Source organism: Myxine glutinosa, chromosome 12 (genome assembly GCF_964187855.1).
Source record: "Myxine glutinosa chromosome 12, kmMyxGlut1.1, whole genome shotgun sequence".
NCBI lineage: Eukaryota > Metazoa > Chordata > Myxini > Myxiniformes > Myxinidae > Myxine > Myxine glutinosa.
The window spans coordinates 2,094,373-2,113,412 of NC_136272.1; the positions used below are offsets into that span (position 1 = coordinate 2,094,373).

Genomic DNA, 19,040 nt, shown 5'->3' on the forward strand with positions numbered 1-19,040 from the left:
GCGGATTGCTAACTGCTCGGCATTTTCCAACATATCCGTGGTTCGAGCGGGAGTTATTCCCTCGTTTCCGGCCGGCGTTGGTACTTAGGTAGTAGTGAACCCCTAGGTCTAACAAACCCTATCTAACGCCGCGCCGGGAAGGACATTATAACCCCCAGGACTCGGGACGGCCAGCTAAAAAGACAAGGGGATTAACCCCCTCCCCCCCCCCCTTGCTAAGGAGAGCGCCGACCCCCGAGATCCGTAACAATATACAGTGGAACCTTGACTTACGAGTGCCCCAACTTACGAGTTTTTCGAGATACGAGCCGTCGCTCCGGCAGTTTATTGCTTTGAGATGCGAGCCGAGATCCGAGTTACGAGCTTTCGCCACCCGGTCACGTGGTTATCTTGCCGTTCAAGTACGTATCTCTGTCGTATAGCGCTGCATTTTTTTTTTCGCATTTTGGTTATTTCGAGTTCACGCCGCCAGGTAGGTTCTGGTCACGTGGTTATCTTGCCGTTCAAGTACAGTACGTATCTCTGTCGTATAGCGATGCATTTTAGTTTTCGCATTTTGGTTATTTCGAGTTTACGCCGCCAGGTAGGTTCTGGTCACGTGGTTATCTTGCCGTTCAAGTACAGTACGTATCTCTGTCGTATAGCGATGCATTTTAGTTTTCGCATTTTGGTTATTTCGGAAAATTTCATGTTCATGTCGAACATTTCATGTTCATGTTCATGTTTTCATGTTCATGCCATGCCAGGCCACAACTTGTTCAGAGTGCCGGCGATAGCTCGCCTTCTCTTTGTGGAAAACACGGTGAGATCCTTAACATCCAACAACTAATGGGACGCAAACGGGGCGCCCAGTTTAGCGGTACACACATTGATGAATCACCCTGCCTGTGATTCACCCATGACAGGTTATAGCTGGGTCGGGATTCAAACCCAGGCTGGACAGTTTAGACTTTAGAGTCAAGTGTGCGTACCTCCAGTCCAGGCCATCCTGCCAACTTGTATGCTGCATACAGGTGAAATATAATATAAAGCGCGAGATATTTTTATATATACTGTATATTTTAAAAAAAATTGGTGTGGTTTTTGGCGGGCTGGAACGGATTAATAGCATTTCAATGCATTTCAATGGGGAAATTTGATTTGAGATACGAGCAATTTGAGTTACGAGCTCGGTCACGGAACGAATTAAACTCGTAAGTCAAGGTTCCACTGTATTTTAAACCACAATAACTCTGAAGCAACAAGAGATATGCATACACTTACTCAGTTACCTTCCATTGTTTAGCGTATATACATGTATAGATTTCCCGCCATTTTGATCCAAAATGGCTGATAAAAAAGTACATTCCAGCAAGTCCTCAGTCTCTGACCGATTTTTCATTTGTCTGTCTGTTTGTTTGTTTGTCCGCACAGAATAAATATGATATTCTCTGCAACCGTTGGTCCGATTGACAGGAAATTTTCACCATAGGTGCAACTCCACCTGCAGAATTTTTAAATGATAATTATGATGTCACAGGTCACGTGGTTCGGCCGCCATCTTGGAAAAATCGAAAAACTTTGCACCTCTATATCTCGAAAAGCGCTGAATAGAAAAAAATGAGACATGGCTCATTGTAAAGAACTCTTCATGGGGAATAAAATATGTTAATGATGATGTCATAGGTGCCTCCATTATGACGTCATAATTTGACAGGTACAAAACTTCATCCAATGAAGATGAAATTTATTGAGCATAATCGAGGAATAAATTAGTTTAGAAAAAAAATAATGATGACGTCATCGGTCACGTGGTTCGGCCGCCATATTTGTTTTAACACAAAAGCCTTAAAAACCACTGAAAATACATCCTGGCGAGGGTTTGCAATCTCTGATTGCTCTTTTTCTTGTTATATTTTGTTTTTCTTTTCATAATAAATTCAGAAATGTGAAATGCACTCGACCTTAATACAACCGATTCTCTGCAAATATAGCAGATTGAGGCCGATACTCTTGGCAGAGCAACAGAGCACTCGCAACAACTCCTGCACATTTTTGTGGCCTCGGAACCAATCCTGGAGAGGTCGGCATTCTGTTGCAAGCAGAGGAAATGGGCATCTTTCACGAAGAGTAGACAAGTAGGCTTTACACGGTCAAGTTGCATTGCCCTTAATGATGTCAGTTTAAAAACACACTGACACAAACACACACTAAATTTGGTTAAACCGTCTCCTTTGGTTAAAACACCCATTTAAAAATTGTTAGCCTGGAGTATAGTACCTGCAGGATGGAGTTCATATAGCAGGTATTTCCAAGATTTCTAAGGCCAGTAATTCCAGGTGTTAACAGTGATGCTGTTGCTCTGCTGTGTCGCTGCACAGCAACTCCTCTATCTTTCTTGGAACCCCTACGTCGCCATGTCGTTGCTGTACTGCCACCAACCACACCGGCCTTGTGTGAACTCAACCGTGGGCTCTTGCGTGGTGACATGTGTACCATCTCATCGCAAAATCGCTGCTTGAGTGCTGCACGTCTTCGTCGAGACTCTTCACGCCGCAGATCCGCTTCACGCTCCTTTCGTTCTTCCTCCAAGCGCCGCAGTCCTCCCGGTGTTTCGGCAAGCCACATGGCAAATGCACGACGAAGCAGAGCCAAGCGCCAGTACCGCACTGCCACCAGCATTCCACCATTAACAGCACAACTTCCGTTCTACACCACACAAGGGGAAAAGGGTTATGTTGGGCCTGATCATACATACACACATTTAGCAGCACAAGGAAAAAACCCATTCAAAATGTACAGATTTACAAAATCACTTGTTTCATAAAGCAAAGGCCTGATGGCTGATCCACTATGAATAAGGATCTCCATATCAGACAGAAAATGTATCTGGAGATAGATGTTACCTGCCAGAAATTGCCAGCTTCAGCCATAAATGCGACCCCTCGCCGCACACGTCCAGCAGCCCTTGTGGCTGGCCCCTCACCAAACTGGCCACTGGCAGCACCCAGCGCTCCTCTTAACAGTTTTAAATCCCCCATGGTGTTGTCATTCAGCACATATTCTCCACAGAGGAAGCAGAAAGCACAGCGCTCAACTAGATCCATGGCCAGAGGATGACCGGTGTGACGTGCATGTTCACCAGCATGGTCTCCAACATCACGCCCACATCCGACACCGGAACAGGCAAGACAGGCCCAAGGCGAGTCACGGTCTCCACAACCGTCACAGCACCAGCGTTCCGGATACAGTACCGAGTGATTTGCAGGAAGTTTCAGCCGTGACACATGCCTACAGCGCTCCATCACAACTCACAGTTGTATGCACTTCCTTGTCTTCCCCACCCCAGCCCCTCCCCCCAACAAAGAATATAAAGGGGGGAGGGCAAGGGACCCGCCGTGCTGGGCCCAGTAACTTCAGAGTAATATTCTCACCTGAAAAATGACAGACCATAATCAATGGAGAAACAAAAGAGCATTTGCAAAGAATATCAGACAGGAAAATATATTGATAATACCGATACCACAATACTTACCAAGCACTACAGGCCCTCACAGGCCATCACCCACAAATGTTCACAAAAAAATCTGGAGAAAAAACAAACAAAAATAAATAAAGCAGATAATCTATCTATATTATAAAAGGAGCCGTGCGTGTCTCTGTCTGTCTGTTGTGTCGGATTAACGAATTTCAATGAAACCAGTGACAGTGGATTTAGGAAACTCCCAGCAAGGTTGGTGATTCAAAACGAAAAAAAAAAAAATAAATTATATATATATAACTGTGAGAAATAGTAGAAACTCCACAGTATGAGCAGGGCGTCTCATTTGTATTAAATAAATAATCGGGAGATTAAATCAGACGCGGACGTAGCTTCAGGACGGTCGATCTTTAATTTTCGACAAGCTTTCGACCAAAAAAGGTCTTCTTAGTCGTCCCCAAGTTCAGCGGAAGTATATACATATATAGATACATGGGCACACGTGGTGGAACTGCAAACGCCAACTTGTGACGCTGGTTATCCTTGCATGAGGCCAGGATCTCACAGGAAACCTTTTTTGTTCTTGCTCCATAGATTAGCCATCACAAGCTATGCCAAGAAAACGGAAAGGCCAGTTTTTGTTAAAGCAATTACACAAAGGCAGAGACGAGGGGACCTCAGTTTGTTTCCTGTCATGGCCCATGCCTAATACGTACCCCAGCCAGTTTGATCAAAAGAAACAAGCGTTACGCCTAGGTCCCCCGTCGGTGAAGTGATGTGAGTTGACAAAGTTTAAGACGCAGAAAACATGCTATGATATGATATTTCGCTCACAAGGTTCAGACATACATGGAGGTGGCTATATTGGAATTTGACGTGGCCACCCAATTTACAATAGCGTTCTTGCTTGTGCCTAGATACACCCACACACCAGATTAGAAGTTGGTACTTCGCTTATTTTTCAAGATATTTCGCTCACAAGGTTCAGACATATATATGGTGGCGGCCATCTTGGATTTTGACGTGGCGACCCAATTTTCAATAGCGTTCTTCCTTATGCCGAGATACACCCACACACCAAATTAGACGTTGGTACTTTGCTTATTTTTCAAGATATTCATCTCACAAGTTTGAGACATACATGGCGGCGGCCATCTTGGCTTTTGACGTGGCGACCCGATTTTAAACAGCGTTCTTGCTTGTGCCTAGATACACCCACACACCAGATTAGACGTTGGTACTTCGCTTATTTTTCGAGATATTTCGCTCACAAGTTTCAGACATATATATGGTGGCGGCCATCTTGGATTTTGACGTGGCGACCCAATTTTCAATAGCGTTCTTCCTTATGCCGAGATACACCCACACACCCGATTAGAAGTTGGTACTTCGCTTATTTTTCAAGATATGCAGCTCACAAGGTTCAGACATACATGGCATCAGACATACATGGCGGCGGCCATCTTGGATTTTGACGTGGGTTGCACCCACACACCAAATTCGAATGCGGTCCTTCGCTTACGCACGCACGCACGCCCACACGCACACGCACGCCCGCACGCACGGACGGACGGACGGACACACGGACGGAGGGGAAAGCCATGGTCCCCCTTTCGCTCCGCTGAGCGACGGGGGACAATAAGAGCGGGAGGGAGTGAAATTATCTTTCTTTTTGATCTTCCTCTTGGTTTGTTGTTGTATATTATTCGCAATTTAACATTTGAAAAGGCTGAGATGAATATCGGATAAACACCCAACCTCCCACTCACTCCTTGAGTGTATAGCGAGGTCGGTATCTATACACCGCCTTTTGTTTTTTCCCATAAACAAAATCTGTTTTTATTTATTCTTTGCAATTACACAAACATTGGTACTCCCGTCAGCAAAGCGACGGGTCTTATATTCTAGTTGAAAAAAGTCAAATCATTCGAGTGATAAAATCAGTTCATGGGACTGAACAGCTTTATTATAAACATACTGAGGTTCTTAACCAACAGGGTGTTAAGAGAAGAGGTTTTGTCATCACTTGCTGCACCAAAGTGCTGTACCTATATTTATAATCTCAAGGCCCGACAATGCACTTCCACCAGAAACAATTCAATGTCGCAACGTGTTGTTGTAATATATATATAATATTGCAGTGTCATTGGAGGTGCATGTACAAACATTGCAAATTAATACCTGCCACAATGTTGGGTACTTGATTGGCATCAGTAGGAAATGATTTGCTTTAACCTCAGAGCAGCTCAGTGAATGTATGTAGGTAAAGCCTCGCTGCTTGCTAACCCGGTGTGGCATTTCACTCGTCCTGCTACATTCTGGTGGGCCTGTCCATGATGGGGATGCAACCTATGAAACAGCACACGTCCATTCATTCTGATCACTCCGGCAATCACACAGAACGAAGACCGTTTTTGAAACTGCACTGCTGTAATGTGCGGAATTCCAGAATAAACAGTGATTGCAAGAATGAATAAAGGAGCAAACGACGAATGAATAAATGAGCAAACAACAGATTTAAAAAGAGATAGCCTTTTTTTTTTTCTTTTTTTTTTGTATACAGAGTCGAGGCTCGTGAAAGAGCTAACTAACATTTATCAAACAAACAAATCAAACAAACAAACAAGGAAACAAAGTATATAAAAAGGGGAGCGGTCGACAAGATGGAGAGAGAAGGGGAGGAAGCCCACAATCACAACATTTGAGAGCAGAGACATCGGGAGATGTGTGGGAGGGAGAGGGCCTGGGGGGAGGCAGGACAGGTATAAAACGCAAGGACACCAAGGACTTCCAGGAAAGAAGTCGGCACCTCTAAAAAGTGGATTTGGGGGTGAAATTAGCGGGGGTAGAAAAGATCAAGGTTTTGGATTGGGGAAGATAAGAGATGGTGGTGAACAGCCTTTGGTGGTGTCGCCTTTGGATCATTAGAGCTAATCATGAACTGACAAATGTCCTGAAAGATATTATTAGTGGGCCTCCTTAGCAACATAGGTGTTACACACTACAAAAACATCAAACTTTCAGCGTTTGTACTTGAACATATTTACAAATACTTTTTCAATGGATCCAAAAATATCAACATTATTTTCCGAATTGTACGGCATTATGAAAATGGCTGCGAAAACTCGATGTATCGTACCAATATCGGATGGAAAATGGACAGGACAGCAGCATATGAGATAGAATAAACTTGTGCAAGAGAGTGCAGCCATTTTATGCATCGACTCCCAGGTGAGGTCCAAACAGGTTGCAGAGCTGATAGAAGACCAGACTTTTAGTGAGAGGGCAGATTGCAGTCTTTGCCAGTCACCTACCCGTACGCTAACATCTTGGTATTTGACAAATTTCTTTCTCTAAAGGATTAACGGCGTGCCGATGAAAGGATTTTTTAAATAAATGACTAAATTAATAAATAACACTTTATTAACAAGTTTGCAGTGTGTTCAATTAGACAATGGAAGGATGAAGAATGAACCCAGCATCTGATCCTTGGAATGAACAAGAGACAACAAAGTGGCTACAGAAAGCCTTCAGAACAATGTCATATGGTCAGTTGAACAAAAGAATGAAGTAAAGTGATTGCGACTATCTATTCTTTTTAAGTCACAAAGATGGTTTCAATTCAAAGAGGTTTCCATCTGTTGTTTTCAGTCAGCAAAAGTGTTCGTTGCCAAGAGGGATTTGTTAGTTGACGTCACAAAGAAGAGGAAAAAGAACAGCTGGCTAACCGTAAAAATGTTGTAACCATAAAAATAAAGCCCTTGATGTCGTTTTGGAACAACTGCTTCTTATGACTGAGGAAAGTGTTGGGACTTTAGTCAAGGCTCAATTGGTTTGAAGTTCCAAGTACAGTACGAGCTTTATTTTGCCTGAAAGCGATGATATCGGCGATTAACTGATATCACTATCAGAATGAAGACCCTCATCTCACTCCTTACTCATTATGTTATGGTGTATCTTTTTTCATATACCAATTATGATGGGACATTTTGTATGACCGCAGGATGCAACATTGTTCCTAAAATCACAACGAACGTGGCAGAATCTTGACAATCGGCATGTCTGCAGTCTTCTTGCATGAACTGCCGTACTCTACGGTGTCGAGGCAACTCTCAACGACAGCGAGAGAGATTTCAACTTTCACAACAATGTGGTCAGAGGATCAAGTTGGGTAGAGGAATAGCACAACTTTGAAGGAAAGTCAGTTATTACCAGGTGTAGGAGGGGATGACGTGTACCGTTGACAAATCATCAACCTTTGCCAAACCCTCATTCTATGGCACTGCCTCCCCCCCTCTCCTCCCGCCACATTCACTTCCCCTCAGGCCGACTTCACTTCCCCTCTCGCTGCCTTCCCCTCTCTATTCACTGCCTTCACTTCCTTCCCCTCCCTCATGCTGCCTTCGCTTCCCCTCTCACAAATGGAGGAAGAAGAAGAGCGGCTCTTGGCGGTGGGGTAAAAAAAAAAACAACGAATGCTTGCTCGTAGCGTGAACGGCTTCAGTGAGCGTGTTGGTGTGAGAGACTCGATCTTTACAAACTTTCTGAAGGATTCATCGTGCATGAAGGAGGTGGGCAAAAAGGAAAAGAGCATATTCTGTGGAAAAAGGCGCTTCTTGGGTCTCTGTGGAAAACGCTATATGCTTCATGCTGTGATCGGGCTTGTCGAGTGCTACATGAAGGAGTCGACCTCGATGAACTCTCTGAGCTGAGGGATTTTCTGTGATGCATGAAGGAGGTCGAGGAAAGGAAAAGGATCAAAGGAGAAAGGAATCGCAGAGCGTGGCGACCGGTCCATTCACCCTCGTTCCCGCCAAGCCCCGCTCTGACGAGCATCGATGAAACCGCTCTTCAAACGGGCCGGAACCACATTCCATTCCAATCCTCATATATCCTGTTTTATTTCAATTCCCTTCCCTTCCCTGGGTTAGATAGCGAGTCCATGTGTGTGATGTACATGTATGTGGCCTGTGTTAATTAATTAATTCAGTCTGTCATTATTCATCAAGTCCATCGTCATACTTATTGTATCGTTTTGCATTCTTTGAAGTAAATTTCATTTTGTTTGATTGTATTTCATTTTGTTTGATTGACATTTTTTGGATCGGGCTGCAAGCTCCCCCGAGCCGCCAGTGTGGCAGTTCAAACTCCTTGCATCAAGCCAAAAGTTCAAGCTTCCAACGACCGTTCGGTCAATTTGCGGGCCTCGGCCTCGCGGGCTGGGGATAGGACCTTGCGTCGCTGACATTAGTCACCCTGTAACGCACTTAGTTGGGAGTGACATTTGGGACGCTGGTCCTCAGCCCCGTCACCCGTAACAATATGAACAATATCCCAAATAAAGTTTATTTCTTTCCAAAATTTTAACAACATGCCAAATAAAGATTATTTCTTTCCAAAATATGAATATCCCAAATAAAGTTCATTTCTTTCTAAAATATGAATATCCCAAATAAAGTTCATTTCTTTCTAAAATATGAACAATATCCCAAATAAAGTTCATTTCTTTCTAAAATATGAACAATATCCCAAATAAAGTTCATTTCTTTCTAAAATATGAATATCCCAAATAAAGTTCATTTCTTTCTAAAATATGAACAATATCCCAAATAAAGTTCATTTCTTTCTAAAATATGAATATCCCAAATAAAGTTCATTTCTTTCTAAAATATGAACAATATCCCAAATAAAGTTCATTTCTTTCTAAAATATGAATATCCCAAATAAAGTTCATTTCTTTCTAAAATATGAACAATATCCCAAATAAAGTTCATTTCTTTCTAAAATATGAATATCCCAAATAAAGTTCATTTCTTTCTAAAATATGAATATCCCAAATAAAGTTCATTTCTTTCTAAAATATGAACAATATCCCAAATAAAGTTCATTTCTTTCTAAAATATGAACAATATCCCAAATAAAGTTCATTTCTTTCTAAAATATGAATATCCCAAATAAAGTTCATTTCTTTCTAAAATATGAATATCCCAAATAAAGTTCATTTCTTTCTAAAATATGAATATCCCAAATAAAGTTCATTTCTTTCTAAAATATGAACAATATCCCAAATAAAGTTCATTTCTTTCTAAAATATGAATATCCCAAATAAAGTTCATTTCTTTCTAAAATATGAACAATATCCCAAATAAAGTTCATTTCTTTCTAAAATATGAATATCCCAAATAAAGTTCATTTCTTTCTAAAATATGAATATCCCAAATAAAGTTCATTTCTTTCTAAAATATGAACAATATCCCAAATAAAGTTCATTTCTTTCTAAAATATGAACAATATCCCAAATAAAGTTCATTTCTTTCTAAAATATGAATATCCCAAATAAAGTTCATTTCTTTCTAAAATATGAACAATATCCCAAATAAAGTTCATTTCTTTCTAAAATATGAATATCCCAAATAAAGTTCATTTCTTTCTAAAATATGAATATCCCAAATAAAGTTCATTTCTTTCTAAAATATGAACAATATCCCAAATAAAGTTCATTTCTTTCTAAAATATGAACAATATCCCAAATAAAGTTCATTTCTTTCTAAAATATGAACAATATCCCAAATAAAGATTATTTCTTTCCAAAATATGAATATCCCAAATAAAGTTCATTTCTTTCTAAAATATGAATATCCCAAATAAAGATTATTTCTTTCCAAAATATGAATATCCCAAATAAAGTTCATTTCTTTCTAAAATATGAATATCCCAAATAAAGTTCATTTCTTTCCAAAATATGAATATCCCAAATAAAGTTCATTTCTTTCTAAAATATGAATATCCCAAATAAAGTTCATTTCTTTCTAAAATATGAATATCCCAAATAAAGTTCATTTCTTTCTAAAATATGAATATCCCAAATAAAGTTCATTTCTTTCTAAAATATGAATATCCCAAATAAAGTTCATTTCTTTCTAAAATATGAACAATATCCCAAATAAAGTTCATTTCTTTCCAAAATATGAACAATATCCCAAATAAAGTTCATTTCTTTCCAAAATATGAACAATATCCCAAATAAAGTTCATTTCTTTCCAAAATTTGAATACCCCAAATAAAGATTACTTCTTTAGCAAAATATGAACAATATCCCAAATAAAGTTAATTTCTTTCCAAAATTTGAACAATATCCTGAATAAAGTTAATTTCTTTCCAAAATATGAACAATATCCCAAATAAAGTTCATTTCTTTCCAAAATTTGAACAATATCCTGAATAAAGTTAATTTCTTTCCAAAATATGAACAATATCCCAAATAAAGTTCATTTCTTTCCAAAATTTGAATACCCCAAATAAAGATTACTTCTTTAGCAAAATATGAACAATATCCTGAATAAAGTTAATTTCTTTCCAAAATATGAACAATATCCTGAATAAAGTTAATTTCTTTCCAAAATATGAACAATATCCCAAATAAAGTTTATTTCTTTCCAAAATCTGAACAATATCCTGATAGATGACAGCCTTAACATCTGTCAATGATGCCAATCTGAAGAACAGGGAGATGCAGAGAATGACACATGCATCAGAAATAGGTAAATATGTAATACATATCTGGAATCATTTTGTGCCAAGATGTGCAATCGCCCTCTTCCTCTCCCCCCCTTCATCCCCCCCAGCCCCAACCCTCCTCGCCCCATCATCCGCCACACCTCTGAAAAATTCATGCCTGATCACACTGACGAGTGATCATTCTGCATTTTCCTAAAGCCCCTTTATATTTCAAGCTAGGCTAGGGGCCCAACATGGGTCTTTTTAGTGCTGTGAAAAATATGCCTTTTCTTCAAAATGACCAAAACTATACTGAGTGAATTTTATAAAAGCACACTTCAAATGAATTATGAGTGGTCTCAAAAGAGATACAAAAAGAAACTGGAACAGCACACCTCCACATCGCGACATCAACCGATATGCCTCCTACCACATTATTACATCATTACACATACGTGTACCAAGTTTGATTTCAATCCCTTCAACTGATCTCAAGTCTCACATTTTTACCTGACATGAACTCTGACCTTTGATGCCGAAATCTAATCAGTTCATCTTATCATCATAATATGTACTCATACCAAGTTTGGTCAAAATCCCATCACTCATTCACAAGTTAGTGCAGTAATAACATTCTTACCAATGGGAACTTCTGCCCATCTGACCATTCTGACCTCTGACCATCTGATTTTCAACGGGAACCTCTTGACCCCAGGGTCAATTATACATACTTGTACCAAGTTTGACTTTGTTCCCTCCAGCCATTCTTAAGTTATCATGGTAACAAAAACATATTACAAATATGTATTATGATGCAAAGATGAACCGATTTGATTTTTGGCATCAACAGGTCAAAAGTCATTTGATTTGACATTTGATTTTGACAAAAAACAAAAAGGATTTTCAAGTTGAGATTTGACATTGTTGTCAAAGTTTTGAATTTGACATTTTTGTCGCTTTTCTTTTAGTCATTTTTTGTCATTTTGTCAATTTGTCAATTTGTGAACAACAAACAAAATTTGACATTTGTCAAAAATTTGACATTTTCAAGTTAACCAAAATTTCAAGATTTGACATTTGACAAATATTTGATTTGACCATCAAACCTTTGACCTGTTGACGCCAAAAATCAAATCAGTTCATCTTTGCATCACAATACATATTTGTACCAACCTTGGACAAAATCCCATCACTGGTTCACAAGTTATTGTGGTAACAGGATTTTTACCTAACATGACCTCTGGCCTTTGACCTTGTGACCCCAAAATCGAATCGGTTCATCTGTATATCATTATTCATACCTTTGCCAAGTTGGACTTGGATCCTTTCAGCCGTTCTCAAATTATCGCGGTAACAAAAACTTATCACAGGACGAGCGGGCGGATGAACGCACAGGCACATGGACAGACAGACGACCCAAAAACATAATACACCTAGCGACTTCGTCGGTGGAAGCATAAAAAAAGTAAAACAATAAGAATGCATCAAAGAGAAATTGCAACTTTAGCAAATCTTTGCAAACTCAAACATATAAATTTGATTATGGAAATGCGACAATTCCAATAACGTGCCATCTTAGCGCAGCTACAGGTACAGGTACTCCTGCAGCGCAGCTACAGGTGCAGGTAATCCTGTTAGCGCAGCTACAGGTACTCCAAAGCACGTTTTTTTGAAAACAACACAACGCCATTTCATGCAACTTTTATAAAGAGCGGATTTTAAATGTTTTCTGCAGTTTGCTCGTCTGTTTAAACATACCAATATTTGTTCAAATCCTCGAAAAACAAATGCGACCGGTTGCTTCTCACAAGTCGATTGCACCTGGAAGATAAAAAGGAAATAGTCAGTGTATATGTCGGGTGGTTCTTTTGACATTATTTGATGTTATTAACAAGAGATTTTACAAATACACTCAGATGATACAGACACCAGTGGGAATTCACGTCCTATTGAAAACATTATGCCTGGAAAGACGGTGTTTCTGAGACATCACCAGAACTTATACCATGGTGGTGTGTCAATGAAAGACCAAAGAACTGCACACATAAAGGTTTTGGAAACGGGTGAAAAGAAAAAAATAATCCAAACTCTCTTCCCTCATTATCCAAAAATCGGTGTTACGCTGGTTAGAGGGTTTAACCAGACTCGGTGTTGTACTGGTTAGAGGGTTTAACCAGACTCGGTGTTGTACTGGTTAGAGGGTTTAACCAGACTCGGTGTTGTACTGGTTAGAGGGTTTAACCAGACTCGGTGTTGTACTGGTTAGAGGGTTTAACCAGACTCGGTGTTGTACTGGTTAGAGGGTTTAACCAGACTCGGTCTTGAACTGGTTAGAGGGTTTAACCAGACTCGGTGTTGTCCAGGTTAGAGGGTTTAACCAGACTCGGTGTTGTACTGGTTAGAGGGTTTAACCAGACTCGGTGTTGTACTGGTTAGAGGGTTTAACCAGACTCGGTGTTGTACTGGTTAGAGGGTTTAACCAGACTCGGTGTTGTACTGGTTAGAGGGTTTAACCAGACTCGGTGTTGTACTGGTTAGAGGGTTTAAGCGGACTCCGTGTTGTACTGGTTAGAGGGTTTAACCAGACTCGGTGTTGGACAGGTTAGAGGGTTTAACCAGACTCGGTGTTGTACTGGTTAGAGGGTTTAACCAGACTCGGTGTTGTACTGGTTAGAGGGTTTAACCAGACTCGGTGTTGTACTGGTTAGAGGGTTTAACCAGACTCGGTGTTGTACTGGTTAGAGGGTTTAACCAGACTCGGTGTTGTACTGGTTAGAGGGTTTAACCAGACTCGGTGTTGTACTGGTTAGAGGGTTTAACCAGACTCGGTGTTGTACTGGTTAGAGGGTTTAACCAGACTCGGTGTTGTACTGGTTAGAGGGTTTAACCAGACTCGGTGTTGTACTGGTTAGAGGGTTTAACCAGACTCGGTGTTGTACTGGTTAGAGGGTTTAACCAGACTCGGTGTTGGACAGGTTAGAGGGTTTAACCAGACTCGGTGTTGGACAGGTTAGAGGGTTTAACCAGACTCGGTGTTGGACAGGTTAGAGGGTTTAACCAGACTCGGTGTTGTACTGGTTAGAGGGTTTAACCAGACTAGGTGTTGTACTGGTTAGAGGGTTTAACCGGACTCGGTGTTGTACTGGTTAGAGGGTTTAACCGGACTCGGTGTTGTACTGGTTAGAGGGTTTAAGCGGACTCTGTGTTGTACTGGTTAGAGGGTTTAAGCGGACTCTGTGTTGTACTGGTTAGAGGGTTTAAGCGGACTCTGTGTTGTACTGGTTAGAGGGTTTAACCAGACTCGGTGTTATACTGGTTAGAGGGTTTAGCCAGACTCGGGGTTGCACTGGTTGGTGGTTTAACCAGACTCGGGGTTGCACTGGTTGGTGGTCTTACCCTAACTCGAGTTGTTCGTGTAATAACCCCGTGCTCGCGAAGCGAAAAGCATGGTTAAGTATTCAGTTGTGTACGTGTGCAGTGTACGTGTCTGCATTTTAAAAATTCATTTTCTTGGTAATTGTTGGTCCGATTTACACGAAATTTTACCACAGAAGCGCCTCCGCCTGTGGATTTTTTTTATTCATAATTATGACGTCATACGTCATGTGGTACGGACACCATCTTGGAAAAACGTTACACTACGTCTCCCAAACCGCTCAATGGAAAAAAAAATTGAAACATGGCTCATTGTCAAGTACTCACCATGGGGAATAAGATAAGTTGATGGTGATGTCATCGGTGTCTTAATTATGACGTCATAATTCGACAAATACAACGCTTGATTTGATCAGTATGAAGAAAACAAAAATTTCTCTGCAACGGTTGGTCTGATGGGCACGGAATTTTCACCATAGGAGTGCCTCCTCCTGTAGAATATTTAATGATAATCATGACATCATAGGTAATGTGGTACAGGTGCAATCTTGGAAAAACTGAAAAATGTTGCACCTCTACATCTCCAAAACCACTGCATGGAAAAAATTGAAACGTGGCTCATTGTAAATAACTCCATATGGGGAATAGGTGTTGTTAACGATGACGTCATTGGTGCCATAATTATGACGTGATAATTCGACAGGGACAACGCTTCGTCTGATCAGTTTGAAATTTATTGAGCATGATCTATGCAACAATTATTTAGGGAATATAAATTTATGATGTCATCGCTCACGTGGTCTGGCAGCCATATTGGATCAAAGAAAGAAAAACGTTCAAAAACAGAAGAGTTGGCTCGCAACAAGTTGCCTGCGCAGGGTAAGTATTCCATGAATACCATCTAGTTGTGAGAGTGTCCGCTCCGTCCGGCAGGTCGGTGGTTCGAATCCCGGACGAGTCACACCAAAGACTTTTTTTTAATGGTTCGTGTTCTTCCTCGCTTGATTCTCAGCATTTACAAAGATAGAGCACGGACAGACAACCATAGGTTGGCAATAATGACTCAGGGTTAATGAACTTAATGGCTCCTCTTGACTTGAAGTTAGTTGCAAGGGAAGTTATTTTTTAAACAGACGCAAACGAAGACTTTCCCATGGATAAGCGCCAAGTATGTGGTAAGGAGACCGGGTTAAAAAACCGCGGGAAGGCTCCGAGCATTGGAACTAGGCCTCACATGAAGGGACGAATGGTCTAGTTTGGGCAACGTGAGGCGAGGGCCGCGGAATGGGCGGTTTGGCGTCGACACGCCGGGGATGAACCGCACGAACCGCGGCGCCAATTCCCGACGGATTGGGATAAGCGTGGACAGACATGGACAACATAAACAAAGAACGCTTGTCCGAAGTAACAATGAGAGGGGCAGCACGGACGAGGGCCAGACGGACGGAGACAAACGGCGCATGAGCAGCAGCATCGCCGATAACAAAAGGGAAGTTTGAACGGAGGATCAAGCACAAAGGGGGCAAAGCTCACAAGGACTATACCGGGCAGCGCTGTCTGGCCGAGTGAGGAGGACACTTCCGGAAAGGAATGAAAACGATGATTCAAAAGAACGAATGCAGAAGGGAAAGAGAGGAAAACGGGGTGAGCGGGATTTGGAGATCGAGGCCGAGGGAAAAACCTCCCGTCAGACGAATACACTTCGCGACCGCTGGCGACCGGGCCTAGCGTCGCGCTCTCTGTCAGCAAGGGGAGCGTCGCGTCTGCAGGACGCAGCCAATCGGATGCGCGCACAAGGCACGCGTCATCGCAGATGCACCAATGGGCGACGTCGGCTGTGACGGCGCGCGCGGTTGGTCGCCGGCACAGCCAATGGCGCCACTCGTTGCTGCCGTTGTCAAGGGTCCCAAGTGAAGTGTTTTGTGGCATTTGTGCGGATGAGTGGCGATTGAGTTTTTTCTGTTTTTCTTCCTTTTATAAAGACCTTTCTTCTGCAGCGCATTTCCATACAAAATGAAAATCAAAGGTCAAAATGGAGTTTTGAATGTGAAACACTAGAGCGTCCGCTTTCTCCGGTAGTAGGAGAGATTGGAATGATGGAGAAGATCATCACGATGGATGATGATGGAGAGATTGGAATGATGGAAAAGATCATCACGATGGATGATGGTGGGATTGGAATGATGGAAAAGATCATCACGATAGATGATGATGGAGAGATTGGAATGATGGAAAAGATCATCCCGATAGATGATGGAGAGATTGGAATGATGGAAAAGATCATCACGATGGATGATGGAGAGATTGGAATGATGGAGAAGAGCATCACGACGGATGATGATGGAGAGATTGGAATGATGGAGAAGATCATCACGATGGATGATGATGGAGAGATTGGAATGATGGAGAAGATCATCACGATGGATGATGATGGAGAGATTGGAATGATGGAGAAGATCATCACGATAGATGATGATGGAGAGATTGGAATGATGGAAAAGATCATCACGATGGATGATGGTGGGATTGGAATGATGGAAAAGATCATCACGATAGATGATGGTGGAGAGATTGGAATGATGGAGAAGATCATCACGATGGATGATGATGGAGAGATTGGAATGATGGAGAAGATCATCACGATAGATGATGGTGGAGAGATTGGAATGATGGAGAAGATCATCATGATAGATGATGATGGAGAGATTGGAATGATGGAGAAGATCATCACGATGGATGATGATGGAGAGATTGGAATGATGGAGAAGATCATCACGATGGATGATGATGGAGAGATTGGAATGATGGAAAAGATCATCACGACGGATGATGATGGAGAGATTGGAATGATGGAGAAGATCATCACGATGGATGATGATGGAGAGATTGGAATGATGGAGAAGATCATCACGATGGATGATGGTGGAGAGATTGGAATGATGGAAAAGATCATCACGATGGATGATGGTGGGATTGGAATGATGGAAAAGATCATCACGATAGATGATGGAGAGATTGGAATGATGGAGAAGATCATCACGATAGATGATGGAGAGATTGGAATGATGGAAAAGATCATCCCGATAGATGATGGTGGAGAGATTGGAATGATGGAGAAGATCATCACGATGGATGATGATGGAGAGATTGGAATGATGGAAAAGATCATCACGATAGATGATGGTGGAGAGATTGGAATGATGGAAAAGATCATCACGATGGATGATGATGGAGAGATTGGAATGATGGAGAAGATCATCACGATGGATGATGATGGAGAGATTGGAATGATGGAGAAGATCATCACGATGGATGATGGAGAGATTGGAATGATGGAGAAGATCATCACGATGGATGATGATGGAGAGATTGGAATGATGGAGAAGATCATCACGATAGATGATGATGGAGAGATTGGAATGATGGAGAAGATCATCACGATAGATGATGGTGGAGAGATTGGAATGATGGAAAAGATCATCACGATAGATGATGGTGGAGATATTGGAATGATGGAAAAGATCATCACGATAGATGATGGTGGAGAGATTGGAATGATGGAGAAGATCATCACGATGGATGATGATGGAGAGATTGGAATGATGGAAAAGATCATCACGATAGATGATGACGGAGAGATTGGAATGATGGAAAAGATCATCACGATAGATGATGGAGAGATTGGAATGATGGAAAAGATCATCACGATGGATGATGGTGCAGAGATTGGAATGATGGAAAAGATCATCACGATAGATGATGGTGGAGAGATTGGAATGATGGAAAAGATCATCACGATAGATGATGGTGGAGAGATTGGAATGATGGAAAAGATCATCACGATAGATGATGGTGGAGAGATTGGAATGATGGAAAAGATCATCACAATAGGTGATGATGTGATCGAGACTCGAGTGATTAAAAACAACCTCACAATAGGTGATGATGTGATCGAGACTGGAGTGATTAAAACAACCTCACAATAGGTGATGATGTGATCGAGACTGGAGTGATTATAAACAACCTCACAATAGGTGATGATGTGATCGAGACTGGAGTGATTAAAAATAACCTCACAATAGGTGATGATGTGATCGAGACTGGAGTGATTAAAAATAACCTCACAATAGGTGATGATGTGATAGAGACTGGAGTGATTAAAAACAACCTCACAATAGGTGATGATGTGATCGAGACTGGAGTGATTAAAAACAACCTCACAATAGGTGATGATGTGATAGAGACTGGAGTGATTAAAAACAACCTCACAATAGGTGATGATGTGATCGAGACTGGAGTGATTAAAAACAACCTCACAAAAGGTGATGATGTGATCGAGACTGGAGTGATTAAAAAATAACCTCACACTCGATGATGATGTGATAGAGACTGGAGTGATTAAAAAGTAACCTCACAATAGGTGATGATGTAATAGAGACTGGAGTGATTAAAAATAACCTCACAATAGGTGATGATGGGATCGAGACTGGAGTGATTAAAAACAACATCACAATAGGTGATGATGTGATCGAGACTGGAGTGATTAAAAAATAACCTCACAATAGGTGATGATGTGATCGAGACTGGAGTGATTAAAAAATAACCTCACAATAGGTGATGATGTGATCGAGACTGGAGTGATTAAAAATAACCTCACAATAGGTGATGATGTGATCGAGACTGGAGTGATTAAAAACAACCTCACAAA

The 19,040-nt window shown here is 41.2% G+C and overlaps 1 protein-coding gene across 2 annotated transcripts in view; it reads right to left on the reverse strand.

Moving 5' to 3' along the window:
- USP49 (ubiquitin specific peptidase 49) overlaps positions 1-16,120 on the reverse strand; it is a 78,366-nt gene extending 62,246 nt beyond the window's left edge. Inside the window, exons 1-6 of one of the 2 annotated variants that reach the window (XM_068133391.2) lie at positions 15,877-16,120; positions 12,716-12,778; positions 5,642-5,809; positions 3,515-3,566; positions 2,886-3,413; positions 2,260-2,688 (exon numbers count right to left, since the gene is read on the reverse strand). In XM_068133391.2, coding sequence (XP_067989492.2) covers positions 2,260-2,688; positions 2,886-3,284 — 828 coding nt within the window. In that variant the 5' untranslated portion in view covers positions 3,285-3,413; positions 3,515-3,566; positions 5,642-5,809; positions 12,716-12,778; positions 15,877-16,120. The remainder of the gene's footprint in view (positions 1-2,259; positions 2,689-2,885; positions 3,414-3,514; positions 3,567-5,641; positions 5,810-12,715; positions 12,779-15,876) is intronic. The other variant, XM_068133393.2, reaches the window with a different exon arrangement.
- Positions 16,121-19,040: the final 2,920 nt, after the last annotated feature.